The sequence below is a fragment of the Perognathus longimembris genome, chromosome 16, assembly GCF_023159225.1.
Source record: "Perognathus longimembris pacificus isolate PPM17 chromosome 16, ASM2315922v1, whole genome shotgun sequence".
NCBI classification, from domain to species: Eukaryota; Metazoa; Chordata; class Mammalia; order Rodentia; family Heteromyidae; genus Perognathus; species Perognathus longimembris.
The window spans coordinates 17,224,662-17,247,594 of NC_063176.1; the positions used below are offsets into that span (position 1 = coordinate 17,224,662).

At 38.5% G+C, this 22,933-nt stretch overlaps 1 protein-coding gene across 4 annotated transcripts in view; it reads left to right on the forward strand.

Annotated features, from left to right (window-relative positions):
• Positions 1 to 22,933, forward strand: part of Mapk10 (mitogen-activated protein kinase 10) — a 261,635-nt gene that overhangs the window by 169,418 nt on the left and 69,284 nt on the right. For all 4 annotated transcript variants that reach the window (XM_048364355.1, XM_048364353.1, XM_048364356.1 and 1 more), the window contains 4 exons: positions 15,408 to 15,537; positions 18,297 to 18,355; positions 19,802 to 19,940; positions 20,806 to 20,971. In XM_048364355.1, coding sequence (XP_048220312.1) covers positions 15,408 to 15,537; positions 18,297 to 18,355; positions 19,802 to 19,940; positions 20,806 to 20,971 — 494 coding nt within the window. The remainder of the gene's footprint in view (positions 1 to 15,407; positions 15,538 to 18,296; positions 18,356 to 19,801; positions 19,941 to 20,805; positions 20,972 to 22,933) is intronic.

Consider the following 22,933-nt stretch of genomic DNA (forward strand, 5'->3'; position numbering starts at 1 on the left):
CAGCAACTGGTGCAGATGCTAAGATAAATCCCTATCTAAATAGACTTTTCCCTAACTGTTGTTTTATACTGATATGTTTATCTTGAGATGCAGTTTGTGCTCTATTAAATTTTCACATACAATTCTACATTCACCAGCGTTGTCTTCATGCTTATTCTCTTTTTCTCGATTATTAAATTTTCTGTATGCATGTCAGACATTAAACACAAAATAAGCAAAAACCATACACTAGATCTTGATCGTATATAATATTTTACTACCAAAATGAAGGTAATTATTTCAATAGCTTGAATTTGTTTCTAAAAGAATAATACATTTGATTTAAGATTAGTACCTTATTTCCAATCATTTTTCAACTTCACCAGGATTTAGTGTCTAATTTGCTATATTTCCCCTATTCCTGACAGTCCTCTTGTTATACTTCCTTTCTTTCTTATTTAGCTTAACTGCTTTACTTTGTGTTATAATCTACACCACAGACAAACTTTCACTTTCTCCCCTTCCTGGGAGCTCAAATAAATCGAATTCCTCTATCCAGGTAGGGCAGTGTGCTCCTGGAGGCCCAGTTGTATGGAAGGCCAGGTATGGAGGATCAGGAGAACTTGTGAGTTAGATGTTTGGGCAATATATATTATACATAAAAAGTATAAGCAAATTCTTAGGAGTAGGGTAACTAAAGGAGGTAGAGGGAAGGGTTCATGCTGAGTAACGTGCCTTACAAATTCACACTCACCAAGACTATGTACAATGTTAGCATTGTTCTGAATCTTAGGTTTATTTCTTTCCTACTGTTCTGTGAGCAACCCTTTACCTCCTTCCCTCAAAACTTGATACTCTCCCCCAATTCTCTACTTACCTGATGATTTTGCTTTCTGTTATTGAAAAAGTTACTTCCTCATTGGAAATGGGCATCCCTAAGCGTCTCTCCCCATTCTATGCTTGTCCTTTGAGCCTCTTCCTCTTCCTTCCCTATTGATGATAAACAACGTCTTATCCAATAGAAGCCAGTCTTGTTCTTGGGAAGATTTCACTTCCTTTCGTCATCACAAGGAGATTTTTCCAGGAATTATGGCATCTCTTTGACACCTTCCGTATTTTCTTAAATCTAGGCATTTCCATAAACCTCTCATATTTCCTCCCTAATACTTTAGGCTTGTGTTTTATTCATCTGTCTTGTATCCTTCAACTGTTACAGTTCTTAGAGTGTAAAGAATTAGATTGTGGTTTTGGTAAGCTTCACTAAGTTTTTGTCTGATTCTATAACTTATGATATGATTTAAGGACACTTAGTATAATTTTCTATTTAGTCTTTTGTTTCAGTCCAGTAAAATAATGTCAGAAAAATAAGAATAAAGTGTCCCGGGGGCTGCAGCCTCAGGACTTGTGCGCGGCGGGGCGCGTGGGGAGGGAGGAGAGGGGAGCCCCCCCCCCCCCCCCGCCTCGCGCCCCTCACCTGCGCTCACTCACCTGTGCGCCCCTCACCCCGTGCCCCCACCCCGCGCTCCCCCACCTGGCGCCCCCCCATCCCACGCCCCTCACCTGCGCTCCCCCCACCCCGCGCCCCTCACCTGCGCTCCCCCCACCCCGCGCCCCTCACCTGCGCGGCGGCCAGTTGCCCTCGCCATTGAGCGTCCCTCCCTCCGAAGCCCGGGTCCTCCGCGCCCGGAGAGCCCGCGACTCCAGCGGGTCCCCCGGAGTCCCCGGCCGGGCTGCACACCCCCGCGAGCCGGGCATTCATTTCCTCATTGCTTTTCAGGACCGGGTTGGAGAGGCCGACCCCTCAGCGCTTTCACAGTTCGTGGCGAAAGACGAGGACGCGGGACGGGCCGTGCCCGAGTCAACGCCTGTCAGGGGACACAGGACGACGGGGGCGGGGGTGGGGGGGGGGGGGCGGGTTGCCCAAGTAGTCTGTCAGGGGCCACAGGAGAGGATATCCTGTTCACCACAGGAGATTTCAGGAGGAATCCCAGTGTTCCTAAGATAGGTATTAAACCCCGAGAACAAAAACAGGAAACGGATTTAAACATTAATTACAAATAAAGGGATTAAGTCTTGAAAAAAAAATTAGAATAAAGTAAGAGGCTAGGTGCTAGTAACTCACACTTGTATTCCTGGCTACTCAAGAGGCTGAGGTCTGAGGATGGTGGTTCAAACTCAGCCTAGACAGGAAAGTCTGTGCCCACTGAAAAACAAGAAGTGGAACTGTGGCTCAAGTAAAGAAGTAAGTGTTAGCCTTGATTTAAAAAATCAGGGACAGCACCTAGGCCCTGAGTTCAGTCCCTAGGAGCAGCACAAACAAAAGTAAACAAGAAAGACATGACGGAATATAAATGAATTTTTTGTTAAATGAAGGTATAACTAACTAATTTTAAGTGAATTTGACTTTTTAGAAGTTAAGTATGAGTTAACACCAAAAGGAAACCCAGCCAGATGTCTTTGCTCATGTCTGTGGTCCTAGCTCTTTTGGAGGCAGCGGTAGGAGGATTGTGGTCCACACTACACATAGTCTCAGGAGAGAATCTGCCTAAACATAAACCAAGGCCAAAAGGGTTGGAGGTATGGCTCAGTAGTAGAAGGGTTGCCTACTAAATATAATACCTGAGTTCAAGCCACCAAGCAAGCAACCCACCTACCAAGGAAACAAGTAGACACAGGCTAGAGAGACTGAAGATAGAGCTTACTTGTAGCTATGTGTTCAAGCTTGTGGGAGGTCCATCCATACATCCACATGATCCCTATCAACTCCCCAAAACATGTTACCAGAGAGAATTCCATTTTCTATAATGCTATTTGAAAGACAAAGGAAGTAGTCTTTCTAACTCCAGAGGAAAGAGACTACAGATATTCCACTGGTTACACCTAAGTATGAAATATCCAGAATAAGATGATTCATGAAGACACATATATGTACAATTTTTTTCACTTTTACCAATGCAATGATGTAGGAAGAACTTTGGTGGGGAGAGAATTTTTCTTATTATTAAGGGGAATATTACACCAACTTCTTTTTAAACTCTGGTTGAATGACAAAATAAATCAAATAAATCTCCATGCCATTTTAGTCCTTAGTAGTTTCTGCTATCTTGTGTTCCTAAACTGAGCACGCATTAAGCCACAAAAGCAGGATGCAAGGGGTGGGGCTGTTAAAACCAGCTGGTCGGAAAAGGCATTTAGGGTCAGAAAGTTTATTAATGTCACTAATCAACAGGAAGATGGTGGAAAGAAAAAGAAGAGGGTATGCATTAAGTGTGGAACCAATGATCCTACTTGTTTGGTGTAGTAGTTTTTAGGTGGTTATACAAATAAACCTCAATGCCTAGGCTCTAAATGCCGAAGTGAGAATAATGCTATGTGGGCCAAAGTCACTGAATATACTTCACATTTATCCAAAAGGAACAAAAACCAAGTAACAATTGTAGATTTCATTGGTCACCTGTTTGGTTCTAATCCATTTATCAACTACATTGGTCTTACCAAAAATGGCTTTTTTTGATTTTTCTAAACTTTTGGTTTTAGTACTTTCTGGAATCTTGTTTCTTTTTAAAAATTGTTCTCTGGAACCTCAATTCTAAAAACTTTTTACATAGGTATAAAGCTTCATTTGAAGAAATTCTATCCATATCTTTATTGATTTACAAACACATTAACCATTGTGTGACTTAGTTCATCTCTATTACATGCCAAATTTCTGTGAAAACATACCAAGTTAAATAGTCTAGAAAGAAATATAAATTTTAGCTATAGGCATGAAGGGCTTATTGTATGCATTGGAAGCCAGGGTTAAGACAGCACTTCAGTTCATCTTCAGCCATCTTTAGGATTTAGATTTAAATAGACAAAAGGAGGAGAGGGGAAAGGTAGGCCCTAACAGTCATGGTCACAACTGTAGCCTAAGACTACTTGTTCTGGGAGGAGTCCCAGAGAAGTTGTTATCCTTGGTCTTGGGACAGCCTTGATGTTCCATTCCTTTGTGGCAGTTCCTCATACCTCTCATGTATACAAGTTATCAGTAAGTCCCATTCTTGGATTCCCAGGTGTCGGTGAGGTGAATGACTTACATGAAGATAGATACAAAATGGGGTCGGGGTCCCTCCCTTTTCTCCTGATTAATTTGTGGGCCCAAGTAAGGATTCAGTGTTTTCCAGAAAAAGCAACTTTTAAGCAGCTGTTATGGAATGGCTTATAAATACTTATAGTTCTTGCTTATTAGTAGAGATAGTAAAGAATATGTAAATAAACTGTGTTAGAGTTTAGGAAAACTGAAGGAAAATTAGGAAATCTTACAGTATCATAGTCATGTGATATGGGCTGCATCCTGACTTTTTCAATATATGCTGCGCTCCTTTATATTTCTTTTTTTTTTTTTTTTAGACTCTTTTTTTTTTTTTTTTGGCCAGTCCTGGGCCTTGGACTCAGGGCCTGAGCACTGTCCCTGGCTTCTTCCCGCTCAAGGCTAGCACTCTGCCACGTGAGCCACAGCGCCACTTCTGGCCGTTTTTTCTGTATATGTGGTGCTGGGGAATCGAACCTAGGGCCTCGTGTATCCGAGGCAGGCACTCTTGCCACTAGGCTATATCCCCAGCCCGCTCCTTTATATTTCTAATAAAATATTTAATCTTCAGTTTTGAAATAAGTTCAGTTGTACACAAAAGTTATGATAATAGTAAAAGGGACAAGATTATAAGAATACTTATGTGATTTGTTTGAGAATCAGATGAATCGTTGTAGGTAAAATAAACATCTTTAGAAACAATGAGTTGAGAGAGAAAGTTATTAGAACCAAAAATATTAGTAATTATTAAGACTTGATTAAGGTAAGCAATTAACTCAAACAATTAGAGTGACTATTTTATAAGATTATAAAGATTATAAGATTACCCATTGGGTAAGCCATGGTTTTCTAAGTTTTATAGCTGATAATTCTCCTAAAAACCAGTCTCAATTTTTTTTTATTTATTGTCAAAGTGATGTACAGAGGGTTTACAGTTTCATATGTAAGGCAGTGAGTACATATCTTATCAAACTTATTACCTCCTCCATCATTTTTCTCCAACCTTCTCCCTTCCCTAATCCTGCCTCCCAGTTGTACTGTTGGTTTACACCATATTGTCTTGTAAGTAGTGCTTTTGCATTGGTTCTCCTTTTACACTTTGTCTCTTCATTTTAATGTTCCTCTTCCCTTCCCTAGTTCTAATATATGTATATACAATACCCAGGGTACTAAATTCAGTTATAGTGATATCAGGGGTAAAACCATAGGGAAGAACAACAAAATGGTATAATTTCACATAATGTTGAAAATAACAACAACAATGATAAAGCACTTATTTCCATAACTTGGAGTTCATTTTCTTATCATCCTCTGATGTGATCATATGTACATAGCTATTGAGCTATTGTGATCATCTGGCTAAGACTATCCTAGATATATACTAATTATTACCAGTGAGGGAAACCATAGAGCCTATGTTTCAGTTTCAATTTCTAAAGTAACCTGAGTTGAATAACTTCAAATGGCATAAAAATTTCTCCCACCTGTTTGATTATTTCTGTTGAGAAGAATCAGCAATGATATCAAGTTTTGATGTTTTAGATTTACTTTTGTACCAATAGCTATCAAAGTGAAAATAAATTTAGTTGAGATTTGCCAAAATGAATATACTAAATTATTTGATGTTTGAAAAACAAAAAAACTGGTGAAAGCTCACATCTATGCATTGGGAGCTCATACCTGCACCTCTAGCTACTCGGGAGGCTAGAATCTGAGGATCTAGGTTCAAAGAAGCTCTGGGCTGAAAAGTCTGTGAGATTCTTATCTCCAATTAGCCAGCAGGAAGTCAGAAGTGGAAGTGTACCACAAGCAGTAGAACACCAGCCCTGAGCAAATACACCAAATTAGAGTAAGAGGTCCTGAATTCAAACTCCAATACTGGCTCAAAAAACAGGACAAAAAAGAAAAAGAAAAGAAAATGCAGTTTTCTAGTATTGTACAGATGTAATGGTAAGTTTTAGTAAGAATAAAAAGACTTGTTAATCTTCCATTTTTCAAACTGTGTCTTTTTGTCTTTCACAGAAGAATCCAGGCAAGTGGTTTCAGGTATACACACTAGGAGCCCTTCAAACCACCTGGAAATCAAGCCAGGGCTTCTTGCAACCTGAATGTCATGAGACTATGAAGTCTTGATGAGGAGATGAGATGTTTATAATTAACCAATGGCTAGAAATGGGATTAAAATATTAATGTCATATGAATTTTAGAAATGAAGTATATAAATTGAATGATATTTAAATGCTATGTAAAGCTGAACATGATAGCTCACATCTGTAATATCACTACTCAGAATGGTAAGAAAAGGAGGATTATGGTTTGAGGGCAACTAAGGAAAACATTGATGAGATTCCATCAGAACCAATAAACAGCAGAGTGCAGTGCTATGCCCCTGTCATCTCAGCCATGCAAGAAACATAAATAGGAGGATTGACTCTAGGTAACCCTAGGGAAAAAAAAAGGAGGGGGGAGGAAAAAGGAACTATTTGAAAGGTAACGAACGTAAAAAGAACTGGGGGAGTACAACTCAAGTTGTAGACTGCCTGTTTAGCAATTGCAAGTCAGAGTTCAAACCCAAGTATTGAAAATAAACTCTATTTGGTGTCATAAAAATCTGACAACTATAAATTATTCTCCTTTACAATTAAGGGTGCATTAATCATTAGTTTACCCACTTAACAATGACATATGTAGGACATTTGTTCATGCTCGCCTTGCAAAACCCACATGGCCCTGCCTTCGGGAAATTTGACAGTCAAATAGCAGGACACGAGTTTTCAAAATTAAGCTAACTTAACTCTTGTAAAACCATTATTAGGTACATTCTATTAGTTGTTTTATTCACACTTTGCTAATCAAGAAATGCTCTTAATGCATACTATAAATAAAACTAACAGGATTCTCAGCCAGAAGCTAATGTGTCAGAGTTGGTCTAATTCGGGTAGAATGAGACTGAGGATGGGAAGTGTGGATAGGAGGGAAGAAGAGTAAATGTGTGAAGATGTGGAAGGCCCAGTAGCTTTAGTGATGTACTGCCATTGAAATGGAGTTAGAGAAAAATAGGTCAATTTGAAAATATATATGTCATATAAAATCAGGCTGGTGGCTGGGAATATGGTCTACTGGCAAGAGTGCTTGCCTCGTTCGTATACATGAAGCCCTAGGTTCGAGTCCTCAGCATCACATATATAGAAAAGGCCAGAAATGGTGCTGTGGCTCAAGTTGGCAGAGTGCTAGCCTTGAGCAAGAAGTCAGGGACAGTGCTAAGGCCCTGAGTTCAAAGCCCCAGGACTGGCAAAAAAAAAAAAAAAAAAGCTGGTGCAGTGTGGGGAATATTAATAGGAAGATATTTCTAAGACATCCAGTAGATGTCATAGATGGTTGTCTATGTGAGTCAGGATCTTCGGGAAAGAGACTTAGAGATAAAATCTTAGTATCTTGAATAGCATAGTGTTAATATATTATTTAAAAATTTTATCGATCTTTTACATGCCCTCTACCTAACACATTTAAAACTGTGAAGGTAAACATTCAATAGTGGCAAATGTAATTCTGTCTAATAAATACTTGGGGATGCAGAGCTAAATCCTTCAGGAGTGGGATCATCAGAAATAAGCACATCAGAGGGGGGAAATGAGGGAGGAGGTAACAAATTGTACAAGAAATGTACCCACTGCCTTACATATGAAACTGTAACCCCTCTGTACATGACTTTGACAATAAATAAGTAATTATTCAAAAAAAAAAGGAAAGAAACACATCAGCTGAGTGCTAGTAGCTCACACCTGTAATCCTAGCTCCTTGGGAAGATGAGATCTGAGAGTTACCATTTGACATCAGTTTGGGAAGAAAAGCACATAACCATCTAAAAGGAAGAAGTGGAGCTGTGGATCAAGTAGTAAGAGCAATCACTATCCTTGAGTGAAAAATCTAAGAGACAGCACTCAGGCCCTGAGCTCAAGCCCCAGTACTGACACATGCATGCAGACACATGCATACACACACACACACACACACACACACACACACACACACACACACACACAGTAGCACAACTTTAAGAACAGAAAAAGACATAATAAAAGACAGTATATGATAAATACATCATAATTAAGGTACGAATAAAGATATTTCATAAATAGTAATTTTGTAAGTGTTAGGCTAAAACATAAACTGAGAAAAAAAGGGGATAAAAGAATAGCAGTAACAAAGAAAGATTTTAATGCATGAACAATATTTAGTACAGGTTTTTAGAGGCAGGAGATGTTGGGAATCAGTGCTAGTTATCAGTGTCGGATTAAGGAGGGAAATTATAAGGCCAGAAACAATGATGGAGGTTTAAAGGATGAGGAGGCAGGCCCTGGGGATAGGTGATAAAGATTATTTTTACCATAATCACACATCCATTTGTGATTCTTATTGCTCAGTAAGTGCATCAAATCAGTGTTATAAGTATCAAGAAACAATACAAGCATGTGAGCCAAAGGAACATCTCAAGGTTGTTAAATGCTTAATTTTAGACAAAGCACTTTCTCCCTATCAATGGTCTTACCATTAACACTAACACAAATAAAGACAATGCACTGAAAAAGCTTGTCTCTTCAAATACTTCTGATGTGATCCGCATCACGATGCCCACTGGGGTTGCTACTTCAGCTTGTGAGGAATCTTGTTAACATGAAACAAACATAACTCATCTGAACTCTATTACTCAAAAAGAGTTGAAGGTGGGAACGAGGCAATCACACCGGGAGGTAGTTCTTGGGTTTGCCCCTTGCACCTGGTGGGCAGAGTGCAAAAACTTCAGACACAATATGGTGGCTACGTGCAGTGAGAATGAGCATCATTTATCCCTTCTGGGAAAATTTCCACAGTAAAAGAGCAAAATAATTTATATTAGTGAATGAAAAATGGTGTTCTGAAATGTATTTAAAATAAGCTTATTAAAACATGAAATAAAAGTGTAAGAAAAGTGTTCATTTATTTATATGGATTACCTAGATATTAAAAATAGCATGAGGATAATTACTGCTCTAGGTTTAGTCTCATGTGTTTTAATGAACTGAACCGTCTTAGCTTTCTCTCTCTGTAATGTGGTTTCATAGTCATTTTTTTCAATTGTGCTTTTATTATCTTTGACATTTCTGTGAATTTTTTGGATCATCAAATTATACTTTATGTCTACTAATTCTAAACAATTGACATGTGCAGTATATCTCAAGACATTTTATTTGAAAACCACTCTTTATAGGAGCTAAGGTAGCTGGAAAGAACAAATTCTGCTAAACTGACAATATCTATTTTTGTATTTCAGCATAAAAGTAACTCAGTCTTTCTTGCATATACTGATTTTTTTCCTATTCAGAGTTTCTTGAAGAAATAATTTTATAGTACAGAACTAATAAATAAGTAGACTGCTCTGAATGGTATGCTGGAAAATGATTGATCTTTGTCATTATATTTCAGTCCTGTACAGAGTAAAAATATCCTGAAGAAAGAAACTCCATCAAACTTATACAGAACATAAATATATACTAAAACTAAGAATTCTTTCACCAGATTCATCTATTAAATTAAAATATTTAAAAACCTATTTATTACTGTAAAATTTCAACCTTTCCTCTCTTTGGGAACTCCTGATTTAATCAGTCATTTCCTATTTCAATGGGCTTCTGATTACAAATTTTGTTTGTCACCATAGTTTTGAACCTTTGAGGTAATACTGAATCTTTACTGAATCTTTGTCCTCAGACTAGAGAAATGATGGGTAATGTCAGAAGAGAATTTGGCCTGCCAAAGAAGAAGGACACAAGCTCTCTCTCTCTCTCTCTGTGTGTGTGTGTGTGTGTGTGTGTGTGTGTGTGTGTGTGTGTGTGTTAACATCTGAGTTAGGCTCCCAACCTTTCTTTGCTTGAGTTAACTTTTCAGGGTCGGTTTTAATTTTTTGCCTGGGGCTGGATTCAGACTGAATCCTCCTACCTATCTATACTTTCTGTACATCTGGGATCACAGGCATGATTCACAACTTCTGTCTTGTTGACTGGGACAGGATCTTGCTAACATTTTGCTCAGGTTAGTCTCAAAATACAGTCTTCATGATATTCACTTTCCAGATAGTAAGCCACCATGTTGTTATTATTATTGCTCAAGTGATAAGGTTCTTCTCACGATGCATAGAAATTTTGTAAACTACAGTAAGTATGATTAAAATTATTTGAAATAGGAAAGGGAGGGTAATAAACACAGTGATCACATCAATGCTTGTGTAAGAGAGTATCTGTGGACCCTGAAAAGTTAGCTAAGAAAAAGACTTGCTAGCAGGAGGTGTATGTACATGCATTTATATGAGTGGATACAGGATATAAGCATAGCTTTATTGCATGCCATAGCTTGGGAAAATGACTGGAAGAGCAACAGATGGCTGTATCTGTTTTTGAAGAATAGTCCTGGAGGTAGGAGAAATGACTTGTCTTCTAACTTACCAAATTTCTGGCAAATATTTAGCAAAATTTCTGGCAAGTTTAAAAAATCTTCATAAAAATTGTTTCCATTTTAATCTACATGACAATAGGAGGAAGAAAACTACTGAAGGAAATAGAGTCTGTGAACTAAGATGTACAAGTAAACAAGATTACAGAGTAACAGAACTTTCAGGCACTAATGTGCCTGGTCAGCGCCGGTGTTGCCATTTTACAGATATATTGCCAGACTTGCCAGTAATCACCGAGCAGTTACAAAAGATGGCTGGAAACAGAAAACTATTCAACAGGCAGAGCTTTAATACAATGAATCAGTGTCTCTGAGATCATCGGAAACCTGGGAAATGGCTTTAGTTTAAGCTTCCTGGAAAGAACCCAGACACTGGCAGGTTGAATCACCAGGGCAGTTTCTTCCTCAGAGAGTGTCCTTGGGACCTCTGAACACGTGATCAGAGCTGATGCGGGAGAAACTGCGCACCGGAAGCCACTGCTGTCATCATTCCATGATGTCAGAGTCTGTGGGCTGGAGCCTGGAGTCTGCTGATACCCATGCTTCAGCTCCTCCTGTAGCCTGCAATCTGAATGATGACACAAACTACTGCTTCAGAAGAAAGCCTCCCATCTCCACTCGACACAGCTTGCCAGACAGGAAATATCAGAAGGAGGCCACTACAGGAACTTCTGCCTTCCCAGCCTCTCATGGGGCATCTGGAAGCTTGTACTGGAATCCACAATGCCAGCTGCAAAAGTAGCAGGGATTGCATATTTAACTCTGAGTTCTCTTTAGTGCAACTTCCAGTTCCATTCAAGGTGCCAGATGTTCAAAGAACCTGCTGTATTCCACACAGTCACTCACAGGCACAGTCCTCATTTCTTTACAGGGAAGAAAGACGTTTTGAGCCATGTATTGAATTTGACATTAGTTAGAGCAGATACACTGTGAACTACTAAGAATCTCTTCCGTAATCACTGGAAATAAGTTTGCATTAAAACAAATGATTAAAAATGGCTTTTAAAAGTAGATTCAAGAAATGTATGGTTATAAAGCAGATTTTGGCAAACCCCGGCCCTAAATCTTTATTTTTTGATTCAATGAGATGAACTTGGGAAATGGGATCAAGATAGTGAATCCCTCTGGGCACACTGTGGCTCACCCCTGCAATCCCAGCAACTCAGGAAGCTGAGATCTGAGGATCACAGTTCAAAGCCAGCCCAAGCAGGAAAGTCTATGAGAATCTTTATCACCAATAAACTACTCAGAAAAAGCCAGAAGTGGTGCTGTGTTGGCTCACGTGTCATAGTACTACCCTTGAGCACAGAAAGGCTCAGGGACAGAGCCCAGACCCTGAGGTTAATCCCCAGGAGCAGAGGAAAAAAAAGAAAAAGGAAAACAAAAACATAGTGGATCTGAAAGATCATTAGTAGAAAAACTGTAATTAGAGGAAACCACTGATTAGTAGATATGTCTGTAGTTGCTGCATAAACTCTAAACACTTATGCTTTATCTTGTCCTGCATTAGCTAATAAACATAGAAAGGACTCTGAGTCAAAAATTGCCTTAGCCATTATTTGCTGAGCACTCACTCTAGCTGGGGCTGTGTGCATACACCGATAACCCTTTACAGCAATCTTGTCTCGTTGCTATTATCTCCATCTTAAGTATGAGAGAAATGATGCCACAAAGTGTAAATACGTTGCCTATAGCTACACATCTAATAGGCAGCAAGGCTGAGACTCAGACTTAAAACTGCCCAAGGGAGGGAGAATGCCACACCCTTTTTGGGAGAAGATACCCCATGTGTCGCAAGCCAAGAACCTCCAAAGGCAGGTACTTCCTCTGTTACTCCCTGTGAGCTCAGGGCTAAACCCCTAGTCTGGCAGCCCTGACCATGTCAGTAATCAGGCTCTTCAACCAGATTCAGTGTCATTGATGTCTCACGTACAAACCAGATGGGAGTTGGCTAAATGATGAACTGTGTAGCAGCTGACCAATACTGGAGGACTTCTTCATGCAATGTTCTCAAGACAAACGGATGCACTTGGGTGTTGAGTGCAGTGGTGAGCATCAGCTCCCAGCCCTGGGTCCAGACTGCTGCTAACCACTCCAGCCGCTGTCAAGATATGTCCATCCACAAGGCTCTCTGGCTCCCTGAACGACCGCGGAGGACACTTGCTATTTGGCCAGAAGCGACATAATTTGTTCCTCTGACTTTATTTGTTTTCATAGTGGGTTGCCGATTTTTTTAAAGTATATTAGTAATTTTAGCCAAGTCTTTTTGGTTTAAGATTTAGTCTTTCTCTTTAAGGAGACGGGCTGATTCGTGTTGTTGTTGTTGACATAATTTACCCTAGGAGTAGGTTTAATTCATACATTTCCAAATTCACTGTTATCTTTGTGCATTACCTGTAAAATATACTTGGCTCTTTCCTTTACCTGCCATTGGTAGGATAATAAGAACAAACATAAGAACAAACGGAGGTACTCTACTGGAATATTTATTCCAAAGCACACAGTTTTTAGAAGATAGCATTTGTAACTAATGGGCTCCCTGTGGGGTGCTAGCATGGGATGTCATGTCAAAGAGAGCAGGACAGATTTAGTTGCCTTAGCAATGTCAGGTAGGGTTGTTGAGTGCATGAGCAGATGAAAGGCTGAAGGAAATGATAGTCCTGCTTTAATCCTCAATGTTTTATTTAGGACAGGGCCCACATTTTCAGAGAACATTGACAGATTGGAGACTGTTCAGAGGAAACTAACCAGATGGGAATGGGACTGGAAGCCACATGCTGAAAAAATGGTGATAGAGCACTGGTGATATTTAGAGGAAGAAAGAAGAAACTTGGGGGGAAAGTACTGAAAGCTTAGAGCACTTGAATGTTAGTTAACCCAAGAGCAGGTACTTTGCTGTCCTTTAATGGACTTAGAATAGTATGATCTATCATAATGAACAGGGAAGGTCTCATTTTGAAGTGCCATGGAGGGCTCTGGTTACCAGTAGTCTGTGGAAAGCGTGGGGAGACCACACTGCTTGTTCGAGCAGTAGACATTTCTGTTCTCAAAGCTGTCCAGTAACACAACGAGCTGTCTCAGTACTGATGGAGTATGTGGTTTTGGAAGGACACAGCAGAAACAGGATGCACTTTTGGTGAGGATATTTTGGAGAGAAATGAATAATGAATGGAAGCATGGACTATGAATTCTAAAACTTTATTCAACTTAAACTGTCTGTAGTAGTTCAGTACCAAAAACCAGGCCACTTAAACTCAAAAGATCAATTGCACAGAATTCTGGTTTTGCAATCTTTCTGCCAACCAATGCAAAATTCCACAAAACCTAGAGTTGTAGGGATGGAGGTAAACATTTAATGGGTGCATTATTTGGTGCAATCTCAAGAAGAACCTTTTTCATTTTTCTTTTAGACCCATATATTGAATATGAGAGAAACAGTAACATACAGTTAGATTTCATGGTAAATTATTATTCTCGAATTGCTGGAAAACTTCAAATGTTTGTGTTAAATGCATGTTGGTGGATGGTTCTGCAATCTCTTCTGATCCTTATTTTGAGATTACTTACTACTAATGAGTCTGCTTTGCTCATCAACCAGCACGTTTTTCTTTTCTTTTCTTTTTAATGTACTTGAGATTGAACCCAAGGCTTTCTTGTATGCCAGACAAGTACTCTGTAACTGAGCTACATCAAATCATTTTATCATTTATTAATTACTGCTTAATAATTTATGAATTTGGTCTAGCTTACTTTCCAGGCTTCAGACTTGTGATCTCTTTCCTCTGCATCCTGACTAGGTGAGGATTACAGGTATGAACCACTGTACCTGGCTTAGCCTGTGCTTTCATTGCAATTAACACCTTACAAACCAGTTTCTAAATGATGCTCATTGAGATGAAGTCCAAGAAATGGAAATAAGAGGTTTTTTATTTTGTTTCTTGTGGATTGTTTTTTTCTGTTTTCCCCCTTTTTGTCACTGTTTTTGATTTCTATATTTTTTTATCTTGTATGTAAGTGATTTGGAGAGGGGAAGGGGAAGCACAGAAATGGTGGGACGAAGGGTGAACTAATTCAGCAGTGATACTAGACACTATGTTGACCACTCTTGCCACTAGGTCATTTTCCCAGCCTAGGCACTGTGTTGAAAATTAACAATACAACTTGTGGGGAAGGGAGGTCGAGAGGGAAAAACTGGGAGAAAATGAGGGAGAAAATGAAGGATGAAGTGACACTGTTCAAAAAGAAATGTACTCAATATCTGATTTATGTAACTCCCCTGTATATCACCTTTACAATAAAAATTTGTTTTAAAAACTAGTTTCTATGACTGAACAAAGTATACTCACTTTAAATAACCAAAGAACCTATGGTATTTTATATATAGAGAGTTCTTCAATATTGTATGTTAATCAATAAGAAATATAAGCCCAGAGAGATGAAATGATTTGCCACAGTTGAATGGCCTGTGGAAAATTTGAGCTTTTTTTTTTTTTCTTTTTCCCCACTCAGTGATAGAATTATATGCTGTAGCATGATGCCTTCACTCCTCTGTCACCCTCCTCCTCCTCTTCAATTTCTACCTTTAGTTTTTGTTGTTGCTTCTTTTCTTTCTCTTCCTCTCTCTTTTTCTTTCTGTTTCACTTTCTCTCTCTCTCTCTCTCTCATCTCTTCTACTTCCTCCCTTCTTCCTTTTCCCCCCTCCTTCTTTCATGGATATTTTGCAGTCTGGTTGATATGGGACTGGAAAAGATGACACATCAAGAGAATTCCAAAATATTATTATTATTTCTAACCAATTACCTTAGCAAGGCTGATCAGAGTTCCGAGGCTTGTTCATTCTTAATTCTGGATTGTTCTTCAATCTCTGCAGTGCGGCATATGATGCTGTCCTTGACAGAAATGTGGCCATTAAGAAGCTCAGCAGACCTTTCCAGAACCAAACCCATGCCAAGAGAGCTTACCGGGAGCTGGTCCTCATGACGTGCGTGAACCACAAAAACGTGAGCTTCCATTTTATTTTTAAACCTTTGGCAGTGGGAGGTTGCGAGACTGGGAGAAGAAAACAAGTGCCAACTTGAGCTGTTCTTTCTTTGCAATTTCTGTCTCTTAATGTTGTTTATCTTGCTCATATGCTATATTTGATTTTATTGTCCTCATGGTAGCTTCCTGCTTAAAAATCCCTTAAAAGCCATGTGGCATGGAGGAGATGAATTTGATAGGTGTATCTCTATTATCAAATTAACATTATTTGATTGTCTTGTTCCACATTAACCCACAAACCAAACAAAACCACATCGTTCTGTTATTAAACCACAAAAAAAGCACAAACCAAAAAACTCCCTAAAGCCCTATAGAATGAGATACTAAGTTTATCAGTGAAGGTGAATAATTAGTGGATGAAGATGTCTTCTTTGTCATGTTATCTCTTTTGTGTGTTAGCTGAAGTTTGCCACTGGCTTCCAACTGTGGAAGGTCCACACTGTGTGTCAGGCATCTTGTTGTTCCAAGGGTAGGACCTAGGCAAGTATATGTTTATAACACACTCCAGAATGGGACCACTGGGAAAATTTTCTTCAGGGAACTCATTGGGCTAGATGACAGGTCTTTGTACTCCAGACTCCAAGCTTCTTTAATCTCAGGCAAATTCTCTGGAACTCTCCTTGTGCTCTACTGTTTCTTAGTAAAGAGATGAGGGAGAGAATTTTTTTTGCCAGTCCTGGGGCTTGGACTCAGGACCTGAGCACTGTCTCTGGCTTCTTTTTGCTTTTTTTTGCTCAAGGCTAGCGCTCTGCCACTTGAGCCATAGTGCCACTTCTGGCCATTTTCTGTATATGTGGTGCTGGGGAATTGAACCCAGGGCTTCATGTATATGAGGCAAGCACTCTTGCCACTAGGCCATATTCCCAGCCCGAGAGAATTTTTTTAATAATTACTTTTCATAATTAAATTGTAACAAATTTATTAAGCATTTTGTTACATGAAAATGTATAATAAAATATAAATTATTATAATAACTCAGATATCATAACTCCCTACAAACTCCTCTAGCATAAAATTTGACTATCAAATACCAAATATGTGAAATGAATGGTGTAGTTTCATAAACAGGAGGTCCTCTCTGATGGTTGTTTACACTGGCAATGAGAAAGAAGCAAATATATGGCAGAAAGAACTGAACTGTATGAGAGCTCAGCTGAAAGAGACATGAAATACAAACATACAGATTCAGGCTCAGAGTCTCTTTCCCTCTATTTCCTGGTTTCATAGCCAGATTTTAATCTAAATAACAGTGGAAATGGTGGACATGAAATTATGAGATTTATCCTGTAGTGGAAAAGTACTGTGCATACTGAAATGGAAGATATACCACATGTTGAACAGCCACCTCAGCTAAATGCACAGAACACAGGCACTTCAATTACAAAGGAATTAAGTTGCAAAGAAAATATAGCTTTTTTCCTTCTATTTGTATAGTTCAAATTGGAAAGTTGATTTAGAAGATGAAATGTTTTATGTATTAGGACTATTGCCATATACTAGAAAATATTGAGTGGTATTGTACATATTTCTCAGTAATTTCTCAGCAAATGTAAAACCATCATTCCCTGGACAGCAGTAACTCTGCTTTTAGTCAGTTCAGGTGTTCAAGTATCACTTAAGAGCTCCACTAAGATTCACTGCTTCGTACAAGGAAGCTATCTAGATATTTAACTTGTACTTTGCCAACTTTTGTGAACTAGGTTTCCATTGACATGTTATGAATAGATTGCTTTTAATGACTTTTTTCTTTTAATGTCAATACTAGGGCTTGGATGCAGGTCTGGGTGATGTCCCTTAGATTTTTTGGCTCAAGGGTAGAGCTCTACCTGTTGAGTTACAGCTCCACTTTCATCCTATTGGTGGTTAGTTGAGTTTCACACAAGATTAATCAAGAGCAAACAAGATCTTACCTCCTGAGTAGCTAGATTACAGCCCTGAGCCACTGGCTACCAGTTCTATGTCTTTTTATTTTCATTGTCTACTGGCTCATTAATATATAATATGTAGATGGCAGTCTAAGTTATTTTTGTTTATAATTTATGTGGCACTGTGATAAAGACATTTTTAAAAAGTCTATTCCTGAAGACAAACTTCTTTATTACCAAGTACACATAATATATAAAGCAGGAAACATAATGGTTAGAACTAAATTTAAGTAACTTTAAAATGCATTTTCTATTAAATTCATTATTGACATTATTCACAATTAACCTCCTCCTTCCAGATTCCACTGGAGTAGTAATGTAAGTACTATTTGAGTGTAAGATACAAGTGAAGAAACCATAACAACAGTATCAATAATAATAATAGTGGTGCATTTGGAAGAATACCATCTTGTTTAAACTGACCCAGTGTTTCACTCTTCCTTCCATGGTTTGTGCCTTCTTTTCAGTTTGACCAGGCCCGTCTTTGTGTCTTTCCATACAGACCCACGCTAAAGCAGAAAGACAATTACGTCTTCTCTGACTTCCTTCTGCCTAAGAGTGTGAGGGGTTTTGTTTTGTTTCCTTAAGCTTTTTAACTGCATTATTAACATCCAACCAGATCTACATCCTTTCTAAACACCGTGTTTTTGGTTCTATGAGGCATTCTAGAAAATTTTTCCTAACTTTTCTGTTTCTACCATTGTTCTAGCAAGCAACTGTCAGTTGGAACAAATACATTTACAATTTTAAAATAATTCTCTTTTTTTTTGTCTTTTCCATGCTATCTCTTCCAGATTATTAGCTTATTAAATGTCTTCACACCCCAGAAAACACTGGAGGAGTTCCAAGATGTGTAAGTAGCAACAAAACAAAATTCATGTAGGAAGGGCCACACAGGTCTCACTGGAATAGCTCAAAGGGAAACAACAAAAAGAAAAATCCCTTGTGGAGATCCAGAGAGGGAAGAGCTAGAGCTGGTGCCAGAACCATGTGAGGAGAGCGGGTTCTGTGGTGGTATCACTTCCTGCCTCCTCCTGGCCTTCTGATTCAGTGCCTCTTTGTTCTATGCTCTTGTGCAATCAGGAAATGCTTGTAACTTATTTATTATTAATTGAGTCCGCTTTAGAAGGTGAGAAGGTGAGTCTGTTCACTTTGAGAAATATTAAGGGGATATGAAAAACATCATTATTCTTGATGTCCATATTTTTGTGGTGATTTGGACTTTGGACAAAAAGAATCTGTGTGGAAATATAAAGATAACAGGGAAAGGAGAGGAAGTGATTTCCCAGCATAGTATCTGTTTCAACAAGCTGTTTTATTCTGTCGAAGTAGGTGTCCTAAAGGCTTATTTTATTTATAATCCTAATACTCCAGAAAGAGATAAGGGAATACAGAGAAAATTAAACTCATGATGATGAAGGAATTTATGTAAGTATGAACTGTACACTAATACATGGTGCCTCTAGTAAAACCTAGGGGAAGAGTTGCTACAAGCTAGTGCACATACCACAATTGGAAGTTTTTCTTGATTTTTTTCATTCAGTCAAAGGCAGAGCTAGGAAGTGCAGAAAGCTTACATCTTTAGAATGATGTTCTCCCTTGATCAAAAGATTTCCTAGGTCACCAAAGAAATATTCAGAGACTGTGGGTGGTTCATCTTCAGGTACCCGTATTTGGCCACTTTTACATTCTCCTTTTAGTGAGGGTTGATCACTAGAAACCTGAGCTGCTAAATTGCCAGTATTCTGGGACTGAGTACAGGGCCATTCATTGTTCAGAGAATCCATTAGTCAACAGATTTTCCTATTGTTAGATCCTTAAAACAGATCTTTGGAGAAAGAGAAGCTTAATCAGTATATTCACCTTGCAAGGTAGAAGAGATTTGTTAAGTCTAATTGATGCAAGGAAGATGTTGCAAATAGTTTATTTTATAAATCTTAAAAGAGATGTGATTTAAAGTCTTTATCTTTTCTTGTCCTTTTCTCCTGAACACTTAGATCCAAGTGACCAATGTAATGGTTTAAAAGTCTATAATTGTTGATAAGTGATTGATGCACAGATGAAAAGATTAGTATCTACTGTTTACCACCATATTAAATAGAAGTGACCATGTATATTAACTTGCTTGACGACATTTTTGACAAAAGAAGCAATACCTGTCATTTGTAAATTTTCTTGTTCTAAAGAAAGCCGTTATGTTCTATAGATATAAATTATGTAAATAAAAGTTATTTTATACCAAAAAAAAGATTTCCTGGGTCTTGTGCTCTGGAACTAATATTGTGGATTTATCTTCTAGTTACCTAGTAATGGAACTGATGGATGCCAACTTGTGTCAGGTGATTCAGATGGAATTAGACCACGAGCGAATGTCTTACCTGCTATACCAAATGTTGTGTGGCATCAAGCATCTCCACTCTGCTGGAATTATTCACAGGGTAAGAACACTATTGCAGGCAAAAGGCTGTGGGAGAAAGGACAACTTTAGATCATTTCTTTTATGTAGGAAGACACAGTCAAATACAACATACTTCCTCATTCCTCTGAAAATAGAATTAGCATCCTGTTGACTAATATGCCAAGAAATTCCTAGCGATTCTGTGATTGGCTATGTCAGCATTATGTTTCAGCCCCTTGAGACTCAGCTCCTAAGAAGTCCATGCTTTCTAGGTCCTTGACAGGCAGCAGATGCGCTAGAATAAGACAGCTCCTATCCGCTGTTGATTCCTGACAGCATGATCTGCTTCTCTGTCAGGTCTAGAAAGGAAATAGAAATAAAAGACTATGTTTCTCTAAGGAGAAACCCAAGAAATGACAATAAGTGATATGTCCTTTTGTCAAAATTTATTTTGGTGGGATGAACCTAAATTGTAACAGTGATAATGCCATTTTCATATGGATTTAAAGATTTTCCTGAGGATTTGTGTTGTTGTTGTAGGTCTTGGGGCTGGAACTCAGAGCCTGGATGTTCTCGCTCAGATTTTTCTGAAGGCTAGCACATTATCTCTTTGAGTCATAGCCCCACTTCCTGTATTCTGTTGATTAATTTGAGATGAGGGTCTTACAAGCTTTCTTCTACAGGCTGGCTTTGAACCTCCATACTCACAGCTCAGCCTCCCGAGTAACTAGGATTACAGGCATGTGCCACCAGCACCCAGCTGAAGATATTTTGAATCTGAATCTAATTTTGATTTTTTTGTAGCAGTTATTATCTTCAGAACTGTTCTGTTGGTTGAGTAGAGGGAGTGTATGAGTGCCACTGGAGATTGGCTTTGAATTTCTTTCCTTTGTTGCTGTTGTCAGGATTTAAAGCCAAGTAACATTGTAGTCAAGTCTGATTGCACATTGAAAATCCTCGACTTTGGGCTGGCCAGGACAGCGGGCACCAGCTTCATGATGACTCCATATGTGGTGACACGTTATTACAGAGCCCCTGAGGTCATTCTGGGAATGGGCTACAAGGAGAACGGTAGGGATGCTTCTGAGACCCTGATGAAGAGGGATGCATGCTTTCCACAGCCAGGAGTAATGTTATCTTTCATGCATATAAACGTTTCAAAAATAGAGCTGCCAGCTTTCAGTCTGGCTTTTAAAATTACTGCTAGGAAGAATCACTCATTAAAAATGTGAAAGATGCTTCTGAAAAGTAAGGCTTGCTAGCTAAAATATGATAACTAAAAAGAAGTATAAATGGCCTGTGAATAAACAGCCACGTGCATACTGATAAGCACACATGGTGTAGAGATTGACAAGAATTCCTTGGTGTGGCAGTTCTGATCAGTGAGTTTGAAAATAAGTATGATTCCATTTATCTTAGAAGGATAGCTAGTGTTATTAAGAAAGACGAACAGGGAGATCATATACCTTTGAAGTAAAGTTCTCCACAAGCACTAACGGAACCTTCTAAATTAATTAATTACTTAAGCAGGATAAAAATTTCTTTTAATGTGTTTTATAAATAATGTTTGTGGTAGCAATCACATAGCAATTTTTATTCCAGAAAGTATAGAAAGGAAAAAAATTAGATCTTACATGGCCAATTTCATAAAGAAAATCTAATAGACGTGAACACTTTAATCGAATAGAAAGAATCTTCAAAATGTTTTCAAACTCGATTTTGATTGCCTCAAACAGAGGATTTATAAAAAATCTGTTTGGAAGCACAGAAATATTTTATTTTATTCAGACTATCTTTTGTAAGTAATATATCATAATAAAAATATATCTTAGAGCTTAAAGATAGTTTTGTTACAGTTGTGTAGACATCCTCAACAATTTCATACCAGTTTCTCTGTTCTATTTAGTTCGTAGCACATAGGAATTTTCTAAGAATTTTTCCAAATTCCCCTAAAATATTTTTCATTATGTATTTATGTGTAGGTGCTGCAATGTCATTTAGTGAAAATACCCTAGTCCCTGAAGTTAAAAACATTTTGTGTGAACTTTCAGAGTAGACGATATCCAATATTTGGATGCAGTTCAAGGGGACAGAAGGTCATCCCACCTTGGGAGCCAGTGCCATAGTTCTGGCACATTTTGACTTGAAAGGAAAGGAATGGAGTGTTCCTCTCAAAACTCTTGCACATGAAATACACAGTTTATCTCATAAAAATAAAAGGCAAATCCATGAAAGAAAAGCCATGGCGCAAGGGGTGTCATTATCAACAATTTATTTCATAATGTAGCAAATAGGGAATTTTAAATGTTCCCGAGACAATGGATCAAGGTGATGAATATACTAATTACTCTGATTTGATTATTATTTACTGCACAAATGTATCAAATGTGCCCTCTGAATGAATCCAGTGATTACGTATCAAACAGAAGAAAAGGATATATGAGGGTATGGGTCTGAATTTGCCTATTATGGCTTTTCAGATCTTTGTCTCAAAGACAGTAGGTATTCAACCTTCCTTCCCTTGCTTGACTAGGAAGAGTGGTAAGTAGTTCATTGGCTTCTCTAGGTGCATGGAGAAGGGTAGCCCAGTACCCCAGGCTGTCCTCCCTTTGAGCAGAGGAAGGTTATCATGCAGAAGAACCTGCTTGCTCCTGCACCAGGCATGCTTGCCTTCCCCGTGCACCTCTTCCTGCTCTCCTTCCCACCAAGTAACTCAGCCTAATGTTTGTATCCCAATATTCCTTTGTCTTTACTAAAAGCAAAGATGGAAGATGGTCAGTACTATTAAGATAAGGTGAATCATGTTTGGTTAGCAAGCATGACAACTGGGAAAGAAATACGTAGTTAACATATTTTAATACCTTTTTATCACTGTCAGTGACTCCTAAAATCATCACCCATATTTCTCTCAAAATTATTTCAAATGGATATAAAGACTGATGTTTATGTTGAAGAGAAATTTCTGAAGGAAAATGAGGTTCCAATTTCTAGGGATTCTAGTTCTTTTTCCTGCAAAGAAAGTATGGCCTTAAC